General features: G+C 39.0%; 1 protein-coding gene and 1 long non-coding RNA gene across 5 annotated transcripts in view; one reads left to right on the top strand and one right to left on the bottom strand.

Annotated features, from left to right (window-relative positions):
* Positions 1-2066: 2066 nt before the first annotated feature.
* On the bottom strand, positions 2067-4556 carry ID2 (inhibitor of DNA binding 2). Its single transcript, XM_069064792.1, has 3 exons — positions 4058-4556; positions 3636-3699; positions 2067-2845 (listed from the first exon to the last, which is right to left on the bottom strand). Exons 1-2 carry the CDS (start codon positions 4403-4405, stop codon positions 3643-3645), a joined length of 405 nt encoding a protein of 134 aa, XP_068920893.1. The 5' UTR covers positions 4406-4556; the 3' UTR covers positions 2067-2845; positions 3636-3642.
* Positions 4557-4721: 165 nt separating this feature from the next.
* The window catches only part of LOC138143538 (uncharacterized), a 78866-nt gene continuing 60844 nt past the window's right edge, over positions 4722-22743 (top strand). For 3 of the 4 annotated variants that reach the window (XR_011163719.1, XR_011163717.1, XR_011163718.1), the window contains exons 1-3: positions 4722-5431; positions 12510-12656; positions 14496-14615. This is a non-coding gene — a long non-coding RNA (uncharacterized lncRNA). The remainder of the gene's footprint in view (positions 5432-12509; positions 12657-14495; positions 14616-22743) is intronic. The other variant, XR_011163720.1, reaches the window with a different exon arrangement.

The raw sequence follows: 22743 nt of genomic DNA, 5'->3' as shown, positions 1-22743 counted from the left end.
GTGCAGGCAGAGGTGCTATAAAATAGGTATCACGGTATATTGAGAAGAGTTCCAATCTTGACTCTGCCATATACTAGTTGTATGATCCTAAGTAATTTCTTCTCTCAACCTCAGTTTCCTCATCTATAAAAGAGAGGTTAATGCTACCCACGTTACAGAAATGTTGTCCAGAGAGCATTTGGTAAACCTTAAAGCTTCTAGCCCAGCAAATATTGTCATATAAAAGCAACTAACAAAATGCTAGCATATGCCTAGTATCAAATGAACTGTGCAGAGGAGCATTACAAAAACAGACAGCGGAGAGAGGCGCTTGCCGTGACCACAGCCAGCCTTTGAACTTTTTTAGCTTCATTTTTTTAAATCTTACTGATATTTGTTCTTTAAATGGAGCACTTGCACCTCCTTTCTGGGGCTATTATTTTATAGTCAGCTCCTTCACTACCTCACTTAGGCTACACCTCCCCCAGAGAAAGGTTTTGAGAGAAGTATGAAAGAGAAGGAGTAGGGAGCTTCATTTTGTCCAGATGCCCATTGCAGAGAATAAAACCAAAGACCTAATTCTGTTTCCTTGGGCAGGGAGAATAGGAATTTTAGAATTGCAATGATATAAGGGAAGACAAATAGCAAACCTTAGTCCTGTAGTATGAAATATTCATAGAATGTCACCCTTTTCATTCCTTTTGGAGGGAGGGAGAAGGGGAAAGAGAATAGTATGGTGACTTACAAACTACAAGTCCTGCTCACCCTGCTCTGACAGCATCTATCCACCAGAGGGAAACCATCTTCAAAAGATAATGATGTGCTCTTGCTGAATAGTTGTAACTTGGATTGATCGTAGCTGGTTTATACTGCAAGGCTTAGTTTTTCCCTTGTATCCCTAACTACTTTCTCTTCTCCCAATTAAAGGCTTCTGTCAGTACCCGGAGTTCATCAGTCATTGGAAACTGGTTTATCCCTAGATTGTGCCTGGCACATTAAGAGATCAAGCCCAGCTTTCTTGTTCCCCTTTTCAATCCTTCCCCCTCTGGAGCCCTGAATAGGTGGTAGATTTTGTGTCAAGGGCAAGGAAAGGCAGGCATGGTAGACTCTGTGGCACCACCCACACACCTGTTTAGTCCAGTGAAAGTGGCCTCAGGTGAAACTCCTCAGAAGCCCAGCCTTTTTCCCCCTCGATATTTCTAACCATGGAGGAGCCACCTCCCCCTAGGAAGTAATTTATTTTTTGGAGATTTTAAGTTGTTTTTATAACAGCAGTCTTCCAAATTTTGCAACTAATGGCCTAAAGTTGAAATAGCTCATTAATACTTTCTATAGTTTGCACATATTTCTCCCTTAGCCCTTATCTACTCTAGGGCATTAGGAAGATAAATAGTAAATTAGTAAAAAGACTTAAGATTTATTAATGGTCTCACAACTAGAGAACAGGATACAGATAAACCACCGTATATTAAATACTAGACTGAGTTGGACGAGGAGGAAGCATACTAAAGCCTGTTGTCATAGCTCTTTTTCTTAAGTGTCTTATTACAGACTAATTCAATTCTGATGGAGAAGCAAGTCAAAGAGCAGCCAAAATTTAATCAGTTACATAGCAGAGTTCTTCCAGTTCTTAGTTATGTCAGAGGTTCTACAACTATTTTTTTTAATCAAAAAGCTGTTCACATAGATTCTCGTAAATTCCCACCCAGAAAGGTAGCTTCTGTCCCACCCCTTTCTATACTGTAGCCAATTTTATTCTAATTGAAAAATGAAATAAGTTTTAAATCTTTAAATAAGTTAATTACAAGAGCTGTGGATTTAAAACTTAACTTTAGATTAAATGGAAACGCCACTGCCACTCAGAACTTAAAATACTAATAACCGGTAAGGATCAGGGGGAAACTCTGAGTTTCTGTAGACTTTACAGTTAACCAACCTTTTGCTCCACACTGATTTAGGAGTGTGTGCCTCACATATGATAAGGTTTACTCAGGATCATATTTCTAAACTTTATTAAGAGGCAAGGTGGAAGGAGAGGGAAAGATAGGGTTAAAAGAGTGGAAAGAGATTCAAAAATCATGCAGATATTGGGTATTCACTTCAAGCATGTTTTATTAATCATATACATTCTACATAAATTTGAACTTGTATTTATTTGGATTCAATTATGACATAACATAATAAAAATCAAAGCACTGGTCCTCCGAAATAAAGCAGGCAATCACCATTCAATAAACACACTTGATTTATTTTGTATAAAAGGGTTAAGTTTACAACTAAACTTTTATAAAAAGTTTAGCATGATTAAGTACATCATTACACTTTTTGCAGAAATGTACATCTCTGCCACTATACAAGAAAACTCTAATTAAAGAGTTCACAAGGTTTCACTCAATATATATATATATATATTTATATATAAATATATACACAGCATTCAGTAGGCTTTGTCAAAAAAGATAATTTCTGACCAAAAGACTTCATTTAAGTAACTGAACACTGGATCCTTCTAAGTACTCACGCTCCACCTTTGAAAAAAGGCAAAGTCTGCTTAAAATGGGCAATTCCTTGTGAGTTTTAACGTTTCGCTCCCCATGGTGGGAATAGTATATAAAGAAAACCTTCCAACTGCAGAAAGGGCATTTAAAAGTCTCTTCATAAATAACTAAAATCAGTCCAGGTCATAGAACACGCTGGGGTGGGGGGTAGGGGGGGTATTCATGCTCAATTTTTCTTTCTTTTTTTAAAGGTCCATTTAACTTGATGTTGACCTCCCTCATTACATGGTTGAAAAATAAAGTTCAGCGCCTGAAAAGATCCTGTAGATTTTTTGTTGTTGTTGTGCAAAAAAAAGAGTCGTGAACACCTGCAAAAGATTGAGAGAGGAGAGAGGCATGTTTAGGAGAATGTAACATAAGGGCAGAGATCCGGACAGACTGGCGCCAGGGAGGAAGCCACAGTTTGAACATTTAACCAAACACTCAAAGATTGGGCAAACCCTGGCGTCCAGATGCAACACACACACTGCCTCAAAAGCGCAAATTAAACATTAAAATAGCAGACATTCAGGAGGAAAAACTTCACAATCCAATCTCTTATTTGGATCTCCAAGCAGAGCTCAGAGGCGCCAGTCTGCCTCTTGTAGCAATTATTTGATTAAAAACAGCCACTTATTTAACTGATAGAGAAGACAATCCCAGATCACCAGATTTCAGGGACAGGACAGTAATCCTCCATTACCCATAACTCCCAGAAGGGTTAGTTTTAGGAAAGAAGAGTCCACCGTGGAATTTCTGATAATGAGATTAATTTCCAGGAAGGTTAACACTTAATATAATCAGAGTTAACAGTAGAGAACAGCCTGGACACAAATTCCCTCCACAGGCCAACACACATTTCATTTGAATCACTATCACAGTAAGTTACAGACGTGATTTTCAAAAGGAAATTTTCTGTTTGGTCAGCGATGAAACAGGCATTTCCAAGGTGTTAGAAGCCCATTTTGTTGAGATTAAATGAACATCTACTGTCAACAGGGTTCATTTTTAAAGTAAAATTTCAGGAACACTTTCACAACAGGACCTTCAGAATCAAATGGGGAAAAAGACACTAGGAACAACACTTCGCCATTCAACACAGAAGCTACAAACACTCACCATGTATTTAGCCACAGAGTGCTTTGCTCTCATTTGACATTAGCTCTGAGGGGAATTCAGAAGCCTGTAAGCGGGGGGAAAAGGGGGGAGGAAAGAATGGAAGCACAATGTTAGCATCTAAAACGTGAAAACCTTGTAAAGTAGTCTTATACAACTTCCAGTTACCATTTCACAAATCTGACAATTCGGATTTACAAACATAAGGTGTAATATCTCAAGAACTAATTAGCAATTTCAGTACCAACTCAGTCTATTTTAAGTTATTTTTAATTAACAACAACAAAAATACTTAACACTAACCTCCTAATTGTCCCAACACTGGGGTTGTTAGTGACAGCCAGCACCAGTAATTATCTACGTATGAACTGGCCAAAGAGGGGTGGGGAGGGGGTGGTGGGAGAGAACCATAGGCAGACATTTACCTGTAAGGAAAGGATGCTGATGTCTGTGTTTAAAGTGGTCAGAGGTGTCCTAGAAGATGGATTTTGTCCCGACCTCTGGTGATGAAGGCTGACAATGCTGGGATGCGAGTCTAGAGCTATTTGCAGGTCCAAGATGTAGTCAATAACATGCTGCAGGATTTCCATCTTGCTCACTTTCTTGTTCTGGGGGATGCTGGGCACCAGCTCCTTCAGTTTGGAGTAGCAGTCGTTCATATTATAGAGCAAACTCATAGGATCATCCACCGGGGTTTTGCTACGGGATATACCCAGGTTGTGGTCAGAGAGGCTGTTTTTCCTAACAGATCTCACAGGACTGAAGGCTTTCATGTTGGACGCACAGCACAGAAAGAGAGAGAGTGGTTGCTTCGAGCGCTCTGCCTGACTGAAGCAGCCTATCCTCTCTCTGTAGCTCTACTCCGAACAGCTCTCTGGGCTCAGAATGAAGCTGTAGGCTGTCGAGGCTGCTTTTATTCTAACACACTAGGACTACCAAATCCAATTTCTCTTGGCTGTTATTGGTGGAACTTGACTTGTCCATCAGGCTAGAAGGACGCTGCCATTGGTGGGAGTGAAAGCTCAAAGAACGTTCAGTCCTTCCGCGTTCTGAGCCAATCTTCACGAAGTGGGGGGCGTGGCCAAGGGAGCCCAGCTGGAGTGGTAAATACTGTACGGTTGCCACAGAGCCCTGGAAAAGGAGGAAGACTGTGGGGAAGGAGATTAAGCGTAGACGGATTTAGAAAATTTTAAATGTGCTTTCTTGAATTTTAATTCCAGTGATTAAGTAGTTAGAGCACACACGCCCTGGTGAATTTAGGAATACGGGGTATGTAATAATGGCCTTTCCATATATACCTTTTGAAGCTTTTAACTACCTTAAAGTTTAATGACTGAAAGTTTAGCATAGGGAAGTGGAATTCAAAGTAGAATGTAACAAATGGAAAACCATTGAGAAAAAGGAAAAGTATTTCAGCAGTGAGAGCAAATAACACTCTCCCTGAAAAGTGATGCTTTTAAAGGTAGATTACGAGTGGTGCTCTTTAAAGGACATTTTAAAACAAAGTTGGTAGGCACGCATTGATTCTCGTTTAGTTTGGAACACCGTAAGCTGGAGCGAGGTAGAAGGTATAATTGTAGAAGTGGTGAAATAAATACATAATCTGAAACTTGCGCTCCATTCTTAGCCAGAAAGCTCTGAAAACTAGAGCTTTCCACAAGACATTGTTTTCCCTTTGGTGAATGGGGCTGGACTATTTTAAATGATCACGTTAATCGGAAATCATTAAGTAAATTTGCATATTGAAGCTACATTTACATACATTGCCCTTGAAAGCCCGCTGGTCTGCTCCCTCCAGGGTAAGTGGCATACTACTGTAATTAATTATGCACCAATAATTGTTTGTGGTGACACTTCTCCTTGCTCTTGTACTTCATAAGCATTGTGACAGGTAGCTATTTCTATAACCAAGGAGAAATATCTTCCAAAAGTATTTAAATTTCTTTTTAAAAGACAGCTTGTTTGCGATTTCTTCTGAATTTTTTAGACACTTCGCTGACTCTAGCTATCGTTTTACTTCAATAAGCCCTAATTGAGAAATTGTCTGTACTTACAGACCAAAAAAGACGCAGGCTCTTACTATATTTTCAGTTACTTTATAATACTCCCTCCTATGAAAAGAGCATCTGATTTTTTTGTGTTTTGCGATATAATTTATCTCTTTTGGGTTTGATAAAGAGTTAGAGAAGATCAATAGACCTCTGAGAAATGCAATTTAAGAAATTAAGGTCTAAAGCTTATCATATTTGGTCTATTACAAATCTTCACCACACTACCTTGAGGAAGATGAAGAGGAATAACTAGTAGTTGTATGCTATATTGTAACCTATGGATACATTCTTCCCAGTTCTCTTCATTCCCCTCTACCCCTTGATGTTGACTTCCTCAGCTGGTGCAGGAAGATCTCAGAATGCTCAGTTTTGCTTACTATATGGTACTTGAACTATGTGACTCATTGGTCCCTTGAGTTTTTAATCTGGGAGTGAATTCTACCTGGAATAATTCAAGTCATTTCAAGTTGTTATTGTGTTGTTGTTTTTCTTTGGGGAGTGAGGGGGGCTTGTAGTTGATAGCTCCTAAGGCAAGAATTGCAAATAAGCAAACTTACTGAAATGAAAGAGACTAATTCCTCCTGAATCTTTAGTCATTTCAGCATCTAAGTAACAACATTTTGCTTGATATTAAATCAGGAAGTGATTTATCACATTTTACCTCTAATGTAATGATTTAATGAAGGTATTATTTATTGTCCCATGACTGCCACAAGTGAAAAGATTTTTTTTGTATTGGCATTTTTTTTTAGTGAGTGGTGTTATACTTTTGATGTCAACATAATTTAGATTTCTGCAATTATTTTTTCTTATTTTTGGACATTGAAACGATGTGTACTTGACATTCTTAGTTCTTTTACAAGGACTGTCTCCATCATAGCCTCATTATTGTAACAGTGGTTCTGCTATTTAACTGTGGAATTGTTTTTTGTTGTTCTTGTTACTTGAAAAGTTTATTAAAACAGTATACTCCCCAGATGATCATTTTGAACTCATAGGAAAACTCATATATGTTTAAAGTTTTAAAAAGTTTTCAGTCTGATTCTACAGACTCATCAACTGATCAACAACCTAATTTTATATTTAAGATAGGTGTAACAAAGTTGTAAAAGTAAGTGATAAAAATAATCACCGAGTAATTTAGTTACAGGTTTATCTCCCAGAGGTACTAATGTTAGCCGATCTTTTCAATTATGTGTTAGAAAAGTGTTGCTACAGCATTATTTTCTGTGTAGGTTACAATGAATAAAAATCCATCCATTTAGGCATATGTGTTTGCATTTGAAGACTCCAAAGTTCAAATGATCCCAGCTGGAAGAGAGGGTCTTGAAATGACTAAACTTGTATGTGGCAAAAAGGTGTGAAGGGTTTCCTGTGGGGTGGTAGGTGTTTCTTCCCTTTCCCTCCTTAATTACATAGTATACACCCTCAACCCCATGAGTTCTGGAAGTCCCCTTTATATTTTAAAACTTGCTCATTTGTCCTGTATCTTTATTCCAAATACTATAGTTGCTTTTAACATCTGTGTCCAGGCCATTTCTGCTGTAATCAGAAGCAGCTCTCTGTTGGGTGCACAGGCAGCCACAGCTCATGCATTGCAAGGGGCTGGGGGAAGGAGGCGGCCTTGCAATTGCTGTGTGATGCAATGTGATTGGAGGGGGGGGGGGGGGGGGAGGCGAAGGGCGATGGGGGGAGGAAGAAAGGGGGGGGGGCTGAAATTCTCAAGGTCCTTTTTGCACATCTGGCGCAATTGGGATTTCTCTCCTTTCTTCCCCCTGGTTTTGTTCTCACAGCTGTGTCCATTTCGCCTGTGACCCCCTGAGTGATCCCTGACAGGTGATGAATTGGCAGCAGCAGCAACAGCAGCGAGCAACCCAGGCCGCTGCAGAGCCGGAGCCGCGAGCCCCGGAGCAGACTCTCTGGCGCCAGGCGCGTGACGCCGCCCATTCACCGCCGCCCTCCAGCCTTGTCCTCGCGGCGCCGCTCAGGCGGCTGCCACGGCAACCGGGGCTGTCAGTCAGCGGGCTCTCCCAGCTGATCAATGCCTCTGAGACAGGGGCAGTTTCATGCCTCACCTCGGCCCTTGGCTGCTCCAGGGCCAGCAAGCACCTGCAGCCAGTTGCATGTCTAAAGTTACTAGTTATTTGTGGGAGGGAAAGAAAAAGCGAGAAGAGAGAAATCTTCCTTTGCAAAGAGTTTTGCGAGGGAAAAATGGTAAAAACATAATGTAATTCAGGTTTTGCCAAAATAAAATATTTTGACTTTTTTTTTTTCCAAACTAGCCTGTGCTGGAATGGAAGGCTAGAAGGAGTTAGGAAGGTTACTTTTTCTAGCAAATAGTGATATTTTTCTCCCTTTCTTTACATCCACTAGGGATGACTGATCTCAAGGCTCCTAAAGATATCCTTAAAGGGTTTTCTTTCCTTCTCAGATCTTTCCTTTAGGAGCCGCAGATTTTACAAAATGCCATTGTATTTTTCCATAGGAACCCCTAAGGGAGGATGAACACAGCTTCTGCCCCCCACCCCCAAACCCACCCTGCGGCTTTTCCTTTACCCCTCCAGCGACTGTAGGGCCCTTCCCCAGAAGTGGGAACAAGCCAGTTTACACCCCTCATTACCACTACAAAGTGAACTTCCAGATTTAGTCCAGAACGAAGACTGCATTTTAAACCAAAAAAGACAGAGTACAGAAACTTAAAGACAGCTTGTTGAGACTTCCTCTGTCTTTGGTTTATCTTGAAGGAAAGTTCCCCATTAAGAACCAGATGCAAACATTCCCATACAGTTTATGGCAACCGGAGTCCTCCATGATCTACAAACTGCAGTCTGAAAATGCTAATAATTATTTATCATCTTTCCCCAACTGATTTAATATGTATGTCGTCGGCTGAGCTTTAGAAAAAAAGAGTGGGGATAGGGAATGGAAAATATTCCCGATTATGTTATCTAGTTAAAGGGTTTGTTGTGGTTTTCTAGGAAACAGCATGTGGATTACGAGTCCAGGTTTTTCACTTGTTTATTTAGTACTTTGGCAAAGGAAGTCGTTATTCTGAAACAAGATTCAATTCAAGTTATTACGCATTTTCTGTGTGCAAAGCACTGTGCAATTCGTTGGGCTTGCAGAGATGAAAACTAACAGCCCTTACCCTCAGGGAGCTTAAGGTCTACCGAGGGTGGTAACCACACAGATGTGCATAGTGCAAGGTAGGGGAACAATGGAGAAATGGACACAACAGGACTCTTAAGAAAATTTGAGGGAGAGACGCTTTTATTTTAAAATATTTTCAAATGGAGGAGTCCTCAAAAAACATGTTATTTACCTTTTAGGTATTTTTGAAAACTTAACAGCATATGACTTCTAGTATTACTCTTAACAAGTCAGTAATAAATTACATTGACAAAACCGTTCGGCTTCTAAAATGGATTATTACTTTCCAACCCCACCACAATTTTCAATAATTCCTTCAAGAATTCCAATGCTGTCTTATTTGCTCCGAGATTTTTAAATGGACCAGGTAAAATGTCTTGCTAAATCAATTGCTTTCAACTGTCTGATCCCCTTTAGAGATATCGCCTTTCAGATCCGTTCAAAGAAAGCAAAGTTTGAGAAGTTTTTTTGGAAAGGTTGATTTAACTACCAGCACTGCAAATATTTAGTTACAAATGCTGTGAAGTGCACCGATCTGTAACAGCGTTTTGCTTTCACAAAGGATTTTCCTGTTACTTTTGTTCCGGTCACAAAATTAAAAAGAAAATTAACTTGAGCTAGAGATAAGGTCTGGAAAACAATCTGGAGCTGCCAGCGTGTTGGTGGGAGCTCCGCAGGCTGGCGTCAGGAAGTCTGCGCCTCCTTCTAGGACTTCGGCTCCGCTCTGCGCAGCTGCGCTCAGCACAATTAGCTTGTAGTAACAATCCGGCTTGTAGGCGGCCTCTTCCCCTCAAAGTGCTTTTCTATCCTGATCCCTCACATCTTGACGCTGGAAATCAAATCACAAGCTGACCACTGTTTGGCCAACATCATCTGTGGGAATTCATTAACATCCATCTCAAAGAGCGGTTTTGTCCAGAATTAAACTACATCTTAACATTATAATGTAGCGTAGAAAGAAAAACCTGAGTCCCTGCCTTTTGAGTTCCTAACAAGAAACACATTGTGCACTATTTTTTTTCTTGGCCGAAACCACCTCTGTGCTGCCGGTTGGGATAAAGTTAGCCAATACAATGACTTCACTTCAACTCTGAAAGAACTCAGCGGCTCGGAGCCCCACGAGCACCAACTCTTGGGTCCTCGGAATAGGTTTGTCTGCCTCATCCCTGCGCTGGGCGCTGTGGCAAAGCCCTTTTCTGACAGCTTTCGATCCGTTCTTCTCACTCGCTGATACATTTATCTCCACAATAACCAGGAGTTAAGTCAGAGCTTTTCACCTGCCTGTAAGGGCTGTTTTCGTACTCAAGGCTTCGGTACTTCCATTCAACGCAAATAGCAAGTTGGGAGGGTGGGGGTTCTTTTCTCTGCCTTTTGGCATACTCTGCGGCTGTACCTGTGTCGGGTATTTTTCTTCCCTTTTTCTAAAAACAAAACAAACAAACAAAAAAACCAGTGCAGTCACCCCCTCCATTTTGTTGGGGAAGCGCTGCTCAGCTTCCCGCAACCTCCGTGCCACGCGCCTGTCGCGTGCGGTCAAAGCCCGAACCTCCCCGGGAGGTTAGCGCGACCTGGGTTCCCGAGGCAGCCCCGGAAAAGGGGCCAGGGGCGGGTCCGAGGGATCTGCATTGGCTAAGGGATCTTACTAGCAAGTGGAGACCCCAGGGTGGGGGCGCGGCGGGGGATTGGAGGGGATCCTCGTGACGCAGGGTCAAGTTAGAGCCCGCCTGGGAGGCGGTGCCACCCACTGCACCTAGGACGCCCGGACGTCCCAGTTCGGGAGCTGGGACTGTAGCTTTAACCCCGCCCCACCACTGCACGTCAGGAGCGTGACCAAAGCCCGGGGCTAGTCTGTCTGTCACTGTCCTGGACCTTCGTATCCCTAGGGGAGGATCACTAGGGGCGCTTACCAATAGAGAGCGTCCACAACTGCGCCTTCATTTTACAGATAAAGAAACCGAGGCACAGATAGGCCAAAGAACTAGTTCAAAGTAACCAAGGTAGTCGTGGCAGAGCCCAGTGTATACGCACCAGGGACTCTGACTCTAAATCCATTTTGTTTCCATTGCACCACATATGACTTCTCAAGCCACTGATCCTGAAGATAGTATACAATGGTGATTGAGAAAGATGTGCAGTTATTTGTTTTAAATTTTTATGGATTTTTACCCCAACGATATTTCCCAGTATATCCTTCTCTCTCACCTTCCAAAGAAATGACCCTTGCAACAACGGATAACAAGAGGAGAAAAAACTAAACCATTATATCAACTAAGTCCTAAGTTATATTCAGTACTGCACATCCATAGTTCCCTTCCCCCCCCCCCACTTCTGCAAACTTCTTGAACCGTTTTGTAACACCTGCCCATACATCCTCCTTTGTATTTGACATCTGAGTGACCTGCCTGGGAATCCCATTCTTCCCTTTGCTACCTGTGTGATCTAGCAAAAATCACTTTTCCTCTCTAGCCTCAGTTGCCTTATCTGTAAAAGGAACAAATTAAATTATTACAGGGGTGGGGAACCTGCAGCTTTGAGGCCACATTTGGCCTTTTAGGTCCTCAAGTGTGGCACTTTGACGGAATCCAAATTTCATAGAACATATCCACTAAATAAAAGATTTGTTCTGTAAAACTTGGACTAAGCCCAAAGGCCTCACCCAAGGACCTAGAAGGCAGCATATGACCTTGAGGCCAAAGGTTCCCCACCCCTTATAACCAGACCATCTCTAAGGTTCCTTCCAACACTAAATCCTGTCATCCTAAGTGTAGGTTGAATATTTACTTTTTAAAAATCAGAGTACAGAATAAAATGCCAACTCAGTCTCTGGCCAGAGGGTCAAGTGACCAGGATTCTAGCCCCAGCTATTCCACCCCTAACCTGCCACAGGAGGGGAACAAACCCTGGACCTCAGTTTCCATGACCACAGAATGAGGACAATACAACTTTCCTTGTCAACAGTATAGGATTGCTATGAAGAACCAGTGGAGAGAATTGGGAGTTGGGAACCTTGGGTTCTACTGCCAGCTGTGCCACTGGCTAGTTGTATCACCTGGGGCAATACACGTTCCTTCTGGACCTCATTTTCTTTGTAAATGAAGGGGATTGATTGAGAAATCTAAAGTCCTTTCCAGTTCCTAAGATCTTACAATTTTGTGACAGACTGTATGTGAAAGCACTTTGTAAGTTAAAGCTTTTCATATTTTTCATATTAATTATTAAGCTCTAGAATCTTGAGTACTTTCTTTGCCCATGGACCTTTGGGCAAGGGTAGTTTTCAGGGGGGTCTGGGATCTTGGATGGATGAAAATGATATTTTTAAATTAACCTCTAACAGAAACTTAGCATTTTCTTAAATTATCTAAAAACTTTATTTTGAAAAGGGGTCCATAGACTTCACCCGACAGCCAAAGGTTCTATAACTCAAAAGAGGTTAAGAATGCCTATATTAATAGAATAAATGAAACTCAGAAGTGGAAAAGGGCATTATGGATTCATCTAGTTCAAATCTTTCATTTACAATAAATAATTTTATAGTTAGTAGATGATCCAAGGCTAGAGCTCAGGCCTCCTCTCTCTAAGTGAAAAGGATTCTTTTCACTACATAATTATTTCTTATGTGAAATATGCATCCCCAGACTTTCTGCTGATCCTTTCTAACCAAAGTTTAATCTTGCAGACAGGGAGAAGAAATAAATGAGGGGAAGAAGTAAACTACAAGACTCCAAATTTCCGAGTTAGAGCTGTTCCCTCGGGTGTGAAGTGTAAAGTTTTTAGGCCTCAGCACTCCGGCTTGACATTTCAGGAGCATCCAACAGTAAAAACAGTAAAAAAAAAAAAAATTTTTAAAGAAAATTCCTCAATGTGCTAAGTCACAGGTTTTATTCTTATTGGTAACAATATATTTACTTATTTTATGGAAAGAACCGTGTTAAGTCCTCTCCAGAAGATTTGCCTAGTTATATGGGTAGAATCTGTACTCTCGTGGGGAGTACCCATACCAAATGAGATCACAGGTCCTTGGGAGCATTGAAATGGTTTTTAAAATTAACTGCGGGAGGCAACATGGTAAAGTGGAAAGAGCACTACTTCTAGTGTCAGAGAGTACGGGCTCAATTTTTATCTCTGACGCTTAACCCTGTGTAATCTGGGGCAAGTCATTTCATTTTTCCTGGCTTTAGTGTGCCTGTCTATTAAATTAGGAGATTGGACTAGATGAACTTTGAAGTCCCCATCTGGTTCTGGTTCTGTAATTCTGGGATATCCTGGCAGGAGTGTAACAACTTTGCTGTTGTATCAATTGAATAGAACAAATATCTCTTAAGCATATGCAGGGCACTATGCTGACTGCTATATTAAACAAAATGATTAAACAAAAAAAAGTGACGTGGTTCTTGCATTCTAGAAATTTACAGTATAGTAATAATATAATAAAACACTCCTGCTGTATCGCTGTTTTTTGTCTTGCCTGAGGGGCTTGCATAACTCAATGAAACTATGGACTATGCCATGCAGGGTTACCTGGGATGGACAGGTCATGGTGGAAGAGTTCTGACAAAATGTAATCAATCCGCTAGAGAAAGAAATGACCAATCGCTCCAGTGTCTGCCAAGAAAAACCCATGAACAATATTATAACTCATGGCATCAGAAGATTAGCGCCCTGGCATGTTATGGTCCACGAGGTCACAAAGAGTTGGACACAACTGAGCAACAATGTTGTAAGACAACTATGCAATTAAAAAGGATATGAGGTAGAAAGTGGTAAGAGCAAAGAAATAGTCTAGATACAGTGTTATAAGAGGGAGTCAATTGTAGATCTGGAAGGATCATATTAAGAAGTGGTTCCTGAATTAAGACTTTAAGAAGGAAAAGGATATCAGTTGGCAGAGATAGATAGAGAGAAGCCAATTCAAGGCATGGGGATGGCCTACTTGAATGCATGTGTAGTAGGAGAGGGAGGTTTGATTTCCACCACCCCTAGCTTATTCAATGTAATCACAGAACATAAGGGAGAGATAATAGAGGTAGTAAGTTGTTGATACTGGAAAGGAAGTGCAAAGATGTATCTATATTCTTTTCAACCCTTTACAAATTGGGGGGGGGGGGAGAAAGTCCTCCAATTGAATTGGAAAGGTAACTTAGCCATTGGCTAGGTGGAGATCGCCTGTACTCCCTGGCAGCCTTTAAAAAGCTAAGCCTGGCAGCTGTGCATGTATGTGTCTGTGTGTGTGCCTGTGTGCCTGTGTGTCTGTGTATGTCTGTGGTGTGTCTATGTGTGTGTGTGTGTGTGTCTGTGACTGTGTGTGTGAGAGATTTGAGAGAGATTTGGTATATACCCCACAGAGAGCAAAAACATAAAAAAAAACCCCACTAAAAATTATAATATTATAGGCAAGAAGCATCTTCAAATAGCACTACCCTGGTAGCAAAGAAGAGGGCCAAGTGTGATTTCACAAAAGAGACAATAAATGTCTTTAGCCTGGGCCAATACAGTTAGTCCTGGGCTCACAGTTTTGATTTTGATTAAAATTCTGCCTTATTGTTTCCTTTTAGGCCAGGCCTCATTCATTTCTCCCTTCCAGCATACTTCCTCTTTGTGTTTTCTTTCTTCTCCACTCTTTTGTAATTTCTTAATATCTTTTATAATTCACTTCAATTCATAGGATCATAAATTCTAGAGCTGGAAGGAACCTTAAAGTACATCCAGTCCAATCTCCTCATCTTACAGGTGAAGAAACTGATGCCTAAGGAGATTAAAGGACTTTTCCAAGGTCACATGGGTGGTGAGTATCAGAAGTTGTGTTTAAACCCAGATCCTCTCATTGTAGAGCCAGTGTTCTTAAAATACGGAGCCCAAATAGCCAGTGTCAGCAAAGTAAATTTCTGAGTCTGAATGACCACTTGTCATACATTGTTAGAGGGATTTCTTGGGCAGATATGGGGTGGACTAGATGGCCTCTGAGGTCTATTCCTGCTCTGATTTAAGAGGAAGTTAGATCACATGATAGATTTAGTAGAAAGTAGTTTTAGCATTGGGTAGTCAGGTTTTGTCAGATGTTATCCAGAGAGGTGGGCAGTGAGAGGGTACATAGAGTGGTGGCCCTGAAATGAGGATGACCTGAGTTCAGATCTAACCTCAGATACTTACTAGCTATGTGACCCTAGGCAAGTCACTTAATCCTGTTTGTGTCGGTTTCCTCATCTGTAAAATGAACTGGAGAAGGAAATGGCAAATCACTCCAGTACCTTTGCCAAGAAAATCCCAAATGGGATCATGACTAAAATGACTGAACAATGACACCACCCAGGTAGGTAGAGTGAACCACCTTGTTATTTCTGGTGTCTCAATATAATGACTCTTTTCTATCAAGGGACTAAAGAAGGGAGTTTAGTGAATTGGATAGAGCATTAGCCTTGTAGTTTGTGAGTTTAAATTCTTCAAATATTTATAGAAGTAACTGTCTTAGGCAAACCATTTAATACAGTTTACTCACCTGTAAAATGGGAGTAAGAATACATGCACAGTCTGACTCACAGGATTATTTTAAGGAAAGGGATTTGTAAGCCTTTAAAATGTTGTAGAAATGTGAATTATTATGGTAGGTTCAAAACAGTTCTCAAAAACTGGGGGAAATTGGAATGTAAAACATTTTGTTGTAGTGGGAAAAACGCTGGTCCAGGAGTCAGAAGATCTGGGTTCTGGTTCTGTTTCTGCCACTAACTAACCACAGGACTTTGGATAAGTCACTTTCCTTTTCTAGGCCTCAGTAGTCTCGCCTGTAAGGTGAGGGGGGGGGTGGATTATGTGTCTCAATTCGGCTCTTAATGTCATGACTTATTTTATTTCAAGGAAGCTTTTGTAGGGATATGAGCAATAATACATAGGTAGAGAATGGAAGGTAAGTATCCCAGCTATCCAGCTATAAGTGGATGTCCATCTGTTTACAGGCTATATGTGCCAGCCCCAGATAAGAGTTTAGACCCTGAGAAAGGCTCAGCAAGTGGGTTATTGTTGCTCCTGTATGTTGTGATATGTTATAAATGAAAAGTTAGCCCCTTTGCTTTGTGTCTCAGTTTCCTCCTCTGTTAAATTAAAAGGTTGGACTAGATGATCTTTCTGGTCTCACCCAGCTCTGAATTCTGTGATCTTGATCCTATTAACTCCCAGGAGTTAAGGCACCATAGCAATGCAGAATAACAATTAGGATGTAATTTAATATAGCCATTTTATACAGTAATTTTCATTACTGTCTTTTCCAGAGGCAGTGGAAAGATTGTATGAGTGTTAGAATGCAAAGCACCATATTTTAATATGAATGCCTTACATTTGTGTAACATTTTATATGTTTCAAATGATCTCTCATCTGAACTTTGCCACAACCCTGTGAGGCTGTATTGGGTATGTACTATTAACCCCATTTTGCAGATGAATAAACTAAGGCCTACTGAGTTAAAGTGATAGGTAAAAGTTAACATAATTAGTTAACTGCAGAATCAGGACATAGGGCCTACTTTTCTGACTCCTAATGCTTTTTCTACCACAACATACTACTGCCTGGGCTAGAATGTTATAGCCGCCTGCAAATAGGTGTGGAAAATGTATTTATGACGTAGGAGCATAGAATTAGTGCTTGAAGGGTCCTTAGAGATCTTAATTACAATCATGGTAATAGCTAGCATTTATATAGTGCTTTAAGGTTTGCAAGGCACTTGGCAAATAGCTTGTTTTATTTTTACAACAACCCTGTGAGGTAGGGGCTATCGTTAACCCCATTTTACAGTTAATTAAAATGAGACCAAACAATTTGTCCCCCCAAAGTGACAGGACCAGTCAGTGTCTAAAGCTGGATTTGAACTCAGGTCTTCCTGACTCCAAGGGCAGCTCTCTATTCACTGCACTACCTAGCTGCCCGCTATAGCACCTCACCACCTGAGAAATAAGGCCTTGGTTTCATTAGTTTGGAAGCTTTTTCAGGGCAGGAACCCTGCAATTATCCATGAATTATCCATGTAGTGAGCATAGACTACATTGAAAATATGATATGGCAGACAAGTACAGATTCTGACATAGAATTATAATCATGATTTTATATAAATATGACTCTGGGATCTATTCCTTGATATGCACCTTTTTCTTTTGGAGGGGGGAGGGCAGGGCAATTGGGGTTAAGTGACTTGCCCAAGATCACATGGCTAGTAAGTGTTAAGTGTCTGAGGCCAAATTTGAACTCAGGTCCTCCTGATTCCAGGTCTGGTGTTCTATTCACTGCGCCACCTAGCTGCACCTGCACCTTTTGCTTGAATTATAGAGATTAAAAGAAAATCAGATTTATTTTCAAATTGTAAGCAAAGTTCCATTCTTATTTTTTTTAAGTGTGGTTAATTGAACAGATGGGTACACTGTTGCCATCTGCTAAATTAACCATAAATGTGGTTAATTTCACAGATGACAACTTTCAGCTGACCCACCTGGGCTTTATTTGAATAGGTGATAGACACAGAGGTGAAAACTTTGCCCTATTCTTGCTACTGTGGTTATTTTAACCCCAATTTTAGGGGGATAAACAATCATGTTTTCTATTTGAATAATTTAACCAAGATTGGTAAAGAAAAAAATACATTCTAACTTTAAGGATTTTTAATTTCTTCAACTTTGTGACGAATTTGTCTGCCAATTCTACTTCCCGGCAAACTAATGACAAGAATTTATAGGAGACTGTAAGGAAATAAGCAACTGGATTCAGACCCAGAAGAACAAAATTTGAATCCCCACTATGCACTATACCTCTCTAAGCTTCATCTTACTCATATGTAAAACTGGAATAAGACCCTTGTTGTAGGGATCAAATGAGATGGCTTTCATTTTATCATCATTTCATCTGCATCTAGCATGGTGTCTTGTGCACAGTTAGGCATATAATAAGTAGTTATTTATTGGATGGTATAATGTCCATAAATACATTGTGAAACTATAACATTTTATGTAAATGTCAGCTATGGTCACAGGACTGTTTCCTAAAATCGGCATTCTTGTGAAGCTAGACTACAGGGCAGAAACGTTATACATTCATTTCATTCATTCATACATTAGTTCAATAAACCATTTTCCTGTTCTCAAGGACATTCTATTTGGAAAAAACAACAAAAACTCATAGAAACCCAGAAGATACATACAAAAGAGATGCAAAGAAAATTCCAGGGGAGAGGTCCTCTTTCTCTTTTTTTTCAATAGATCCCATGAGTTCAGTTATAATTTCTGTAAATATAATTCCCATATCTATGTATCTATATATCCAGCCCTGGTTTCTCAAATTAGCCACAATCTTAATCACATCACCAACTACCTACTAGACATCTCTATCACCAACTGCTTATTGAACATATCCAAAACAAAACTCATAATTTCCCCCCCTCCCTGAATACCTTTCCTCTCCCCAAATGCTCTGTATGTCTTGAGAGTACTACATCCTTCTAGTCACCTAGTTTTGCAATCTTGTTATCATCCTCAGCTTCTCCTTTTTTCTCACCCCTCATAGCCAATCATTTGACAAGTCATGGTGATCCTTTCTCCAAAACCTCTTTCAAATCTATCCCATTGTCTTCAGTCACATAACAACCATCCTGGTTGAGGTGTTTACCACCTCTTGCCTAAAAATCAGTTCTACCAAATTATTTCTATGCCACAAATATGATTTTGATACCTAAACCAGGGAGAGAAACAGAAAAAGAAAATTAAAGATCAATATCCTTAGTGAAAATTGTTGCAAATTTTAAAAATAAAATATTAGTAAGTAGACTACAACAATATGTCAGAAAGATTAGATGCTCTGATTACCTGGATTTTATACCAAGATTGTGAGGATGGTTTAATATTAGGAAAACTATGAATATACTTGACCATATTAACAACAGGAACAACAAAAATCATGTAATTAAATAAATGGGGAAAAAATAACTTGTGACAAGATACAAAATCCATTTCTGTCAAAAATTCCAGAAAAAATAAGACTACACAGATCTTTCCTTAATATGATAGGTAGTATTTATCTAAAACCAAGATCACCATTATCTAAAATGAGGATAAACCAGATGTCTTTCCAGGAAGAACACGGATAAACCAAGGATGTCAATTATCACCATTACTATTCAATATGGTGCTGCAATTGCTAGCTATAGCAGTAAGGCAAAAAAAAAAAAAATTGAGGGTATAAGCATAGGCAAAGAAGAAACAAAATCTTTTTTTCCAGATGGTATGATAGTTTATTTAACCCTACAGAGTCAACCAAAAAACTAATTGAAGCAATTAACTTCAATAAAGTTACATGAAATAAAATAAACTCATGCAAATCATTAACATTTCTGTATATTACCAGTAATAAGTGATAGAAAAAGAAATTTCATTTGAAATAACTATAGAAAATATAAAATACTTGAGAAGCTACCTGCCAAGACAAACAATAGAACTATATGAACACAATTACTCTTTATACAAATAAAGACAGATCTAAATAGTTGGAGAAATGTAGTTGTTCATGGGTAAGCTCAATCAATTAGTAACTTTGAAGAAAGCAGTTTGATTTCATTGATGAAATTAGAAACCAGTTTGCAGAGGATTCAGAAGAGAGTAAAAGGAGAGGAAATGGAGGCCCTAAGTACAGATGGCTTTCTGAAAGAGTTTAGCTGAGAAGAGGAGGAGAAATATATGGTATTAGTAGGGATCAAGTGATGATTTTTTTTAAGAATGGTGGAGACATGGATGTGTCCATAGGCAGCAGGGAGGCAACCAATATATACAGTATGGAACTGATAATGATTCCACTTTTTTATTTTTTCTGTTATTTTGCTCTTTTGTCCTGGATAAGTACTTTGCTATTTGATTTATGGTTATGTTAGCTGTGTGGCTAGTATGTTGGTATAGAATACATTGGATGAGCCATAAGGGGTTTTTTAATTTTAATAATTGCATATTAACCCCAAAATAAAACAAAATGCCTATATGATTCTAGAATGTAATACCCATTAAATACAGAACAAACTTATTTAATGAAGAATCAAATCCAAGATAAGTAAGGAAAGGATATATATCAATATATCTATATCTATCTATCTATCTATTTATGTGTGTATATATATATATATATATATATATATATATATATATATATAAAGAAAGGAAAGAATATAACCCTCAATTAATTCAAGTTAGTAGGTTTGGATAATTACATCCCAGGATATAGGAAGTAGTTGTGAATATTCTCATAGTTAGTAGTCACTTAAATGTTTGCTGAATTTAATTGAATTGATTTCTGAGTTGCTGTTAATGATCTTTTAAGCATCATAGAATATGGAGAAGTACCATAGGACTGGAAATAGCCTCATTTCTTCTTAGTGGTCTTCCTCAAAAAGTAGTCATCATATATGAAGGCTACTAGACCAGTAGATCAGGGAATATTATAAACATAGAGTACCTGGATTTAAGCAAAATATTTGGCAAAACAATTCCTTGAGGAAAAATGTTGAGATATGGTCTGGATGATATAGCACAATTAGATGGATTTGGAACTGGTTGAATAACTAAATGGTGAATGATGTCAACCTGGAGGGAAATCTAATAAAAGAAATCAATGAAGCTTTAGGTGGGATATGTATCAAATTTTCAGATAGCATAAAACTGGCAAGATAGCTGATATGTTTGTTGATAAAGCTGGATTCCAAAAAGAATCTGATAAACTTACAGGATAGGCTGAATCTAATAGCATGAAATTTAAACAAATTTAAAGTCCTACAGTTGTCGAGTACAAAACACAGAAAGTCAAGTGCAGTATTATTAATTCATGTCTAGATGATGATTCTTGTGCCTAATGAGTCAATATAGAACATGACAGCCCAAAAAAAGCTAGTGAAGTCTAAGGACATTGTAATAGAAGCATAGTGGTCAGTAGAAAATACTTTTTAATTTCATTGTCCTTTGTCCTGATCAGATCCCATCTGGAATACTGCGTTCATTTCTGTTATATTTCATGAAGAACTTTGATAAACTGGAGCATATCCATAGGAACATGATTCATATGGTGAGGAAACTGCTATGTGAGCATCAGTTGAAGTAACTGGGGTATATTTACCCTGCAGAATGAAAGATTGACAGGGTCTTCAAATATTTGAGCACTTTATTTAATCTGAATTAATGATTCATAATAATTATCTACATTTATGTAATTCTTTAAGTTTTATAAAGCAGTTTCTTCAAATGGACTACATGAAGAAGTAAGTTTTGTGTCTGGCCTAGTACACATACAGATTTTCAAAATCCATAAACAGTAACAGCAGTACAGACTTGTTCATGGGCTCAACAAGTATGTACTATGCAACACTTAGAATGAGGTGTCAAAAGTTAAACAAAAATAAAACAGGGTCCTTGACTTCTTGGAGCTAACAAAAATCAGAGAGGAAAGTCATGCACCCAAGTAACTGATACAAAGCAGAATTTGAAAACATAACAAGAGAGGTACTAAATGCCATGGGATCTCAAGGGATGGAAAGATCTCTTCTGACTGGGAAGAAGAGGAAAGATTTCCTAAAGTGAGTTCAACTTCTCTGGACATTTAAGCTGGACCTCAAAAGAATGTGTAAGAATTAAAACAAGCAGAACTAGAGTGGGGTGGGGAAAACGGCTGAATAAAGCAGTTGGATATAACTGTTCCTTGGATCTAAGAAACAAATAGGGCCCCATAGGGTTCCAGGTCAGCCTTCATCATAACAAATCAATAATACCAATACCCAACCTGCTGGAAATATTTTGGTACAGTTGGTGCTGAACTAAAGTAGGTAAACTGTGGGTGACATGAAATGAAATGAAGACACAAATACTTTTATTATGTGCCAGTGATACATCATAAAAGAATTGGAAATAGATTTTAGTAGTTAGAGGCAAGACTTCATATTCTAGTTGTTGTTGATTATCTCTTATGTCTTATCTCCACATTACCTAATAGCATTTTAGAAAATAGCACAGGGTAAAATTGTAAGAAATAATTTCATTCTGAAATCCAGATTAGATAAAATAAGAGCAGAAACTGAGGAGTCACATAATCTGAAGAGGGAAAAGGTGAAGGTCCTGAAGACATTAAAAGCCTATACTAAATACACACTACAGAAGTGCTACCTACTAATGAAATAGATGGCAAAAATGATGCAAATGCCTCAAATGATTGTGAAAAGGAGATGGGCACACTTAGACTGGAATTTTGAACTCTTTTGACTTTGATGCCAGAAATCCAAATAATAGGTCAACTATATCCAAACAGAATAACTTTAAAAGTTAACACCTGCTATATCTATCATATATTCTCTCAGTTATCTCAGCCACTGCATCCCCCTTACCTCCATTTGACAGAATATAAAAAAAAATTTCACAATCTTCACACAATTTTATATGTTGCAGCTATCCTATGATAAGGAAGCTATGAGTATTTCTGGAACAGAAATTTGTCCTTCTTCCTAATGACTGGCATCAGTAGCACCATGGCAGAAGTCATTTGAGAAATTTATTGAAAACCCACAGAAAAACTCTGGAGGATTTCATCAACATCTCAGTGGTGGAACAGTAGGAAACTTAAAACACCATATCACCCAATGAAAGGCAATAGAAAAGAAAAAATAGAACCTAATCTGGAAGACAAAAATATACCAGGAGTTTTTGATACTCATTGATTTTAATCAGTAACCAAAACTGAAAAATAGAAGGTTAACCAAAAAATGATTCAAGGATTCAGAGCAGTGGAAAGAATGAAAAAAAAAGTTAAATATCATGAAAATATAGAGACTTGAGAAACAAAGAAATGAGAGAGAGAGAGAGAGAGAGAGAGAGAGAGAGAGAGAGAGAGAGAGAGAGAGAGAGAGAGAGAGAGAGAG

This window comes from Petaurus breviceps, unplaced genomic scaffold (assembly GCF_028583685.1).
Source record: "Petaurus breviceps papuanus isolate PSGF00001 unplaced genomic scaffold, PetGlider_PUasm1.0 90644, whole genome shotgun sequence".
Lineage (NCBI taxonomy): Eukaryota > Metazoa > Chordata > Mammalia > Diprotodontia > Petauridae > Petaurus > Petaurus breviceps.
Note: the sequence above shows the minus strand (reverse complement) of the source record. Positions and strands in the feature narration are given on the sequence as shown.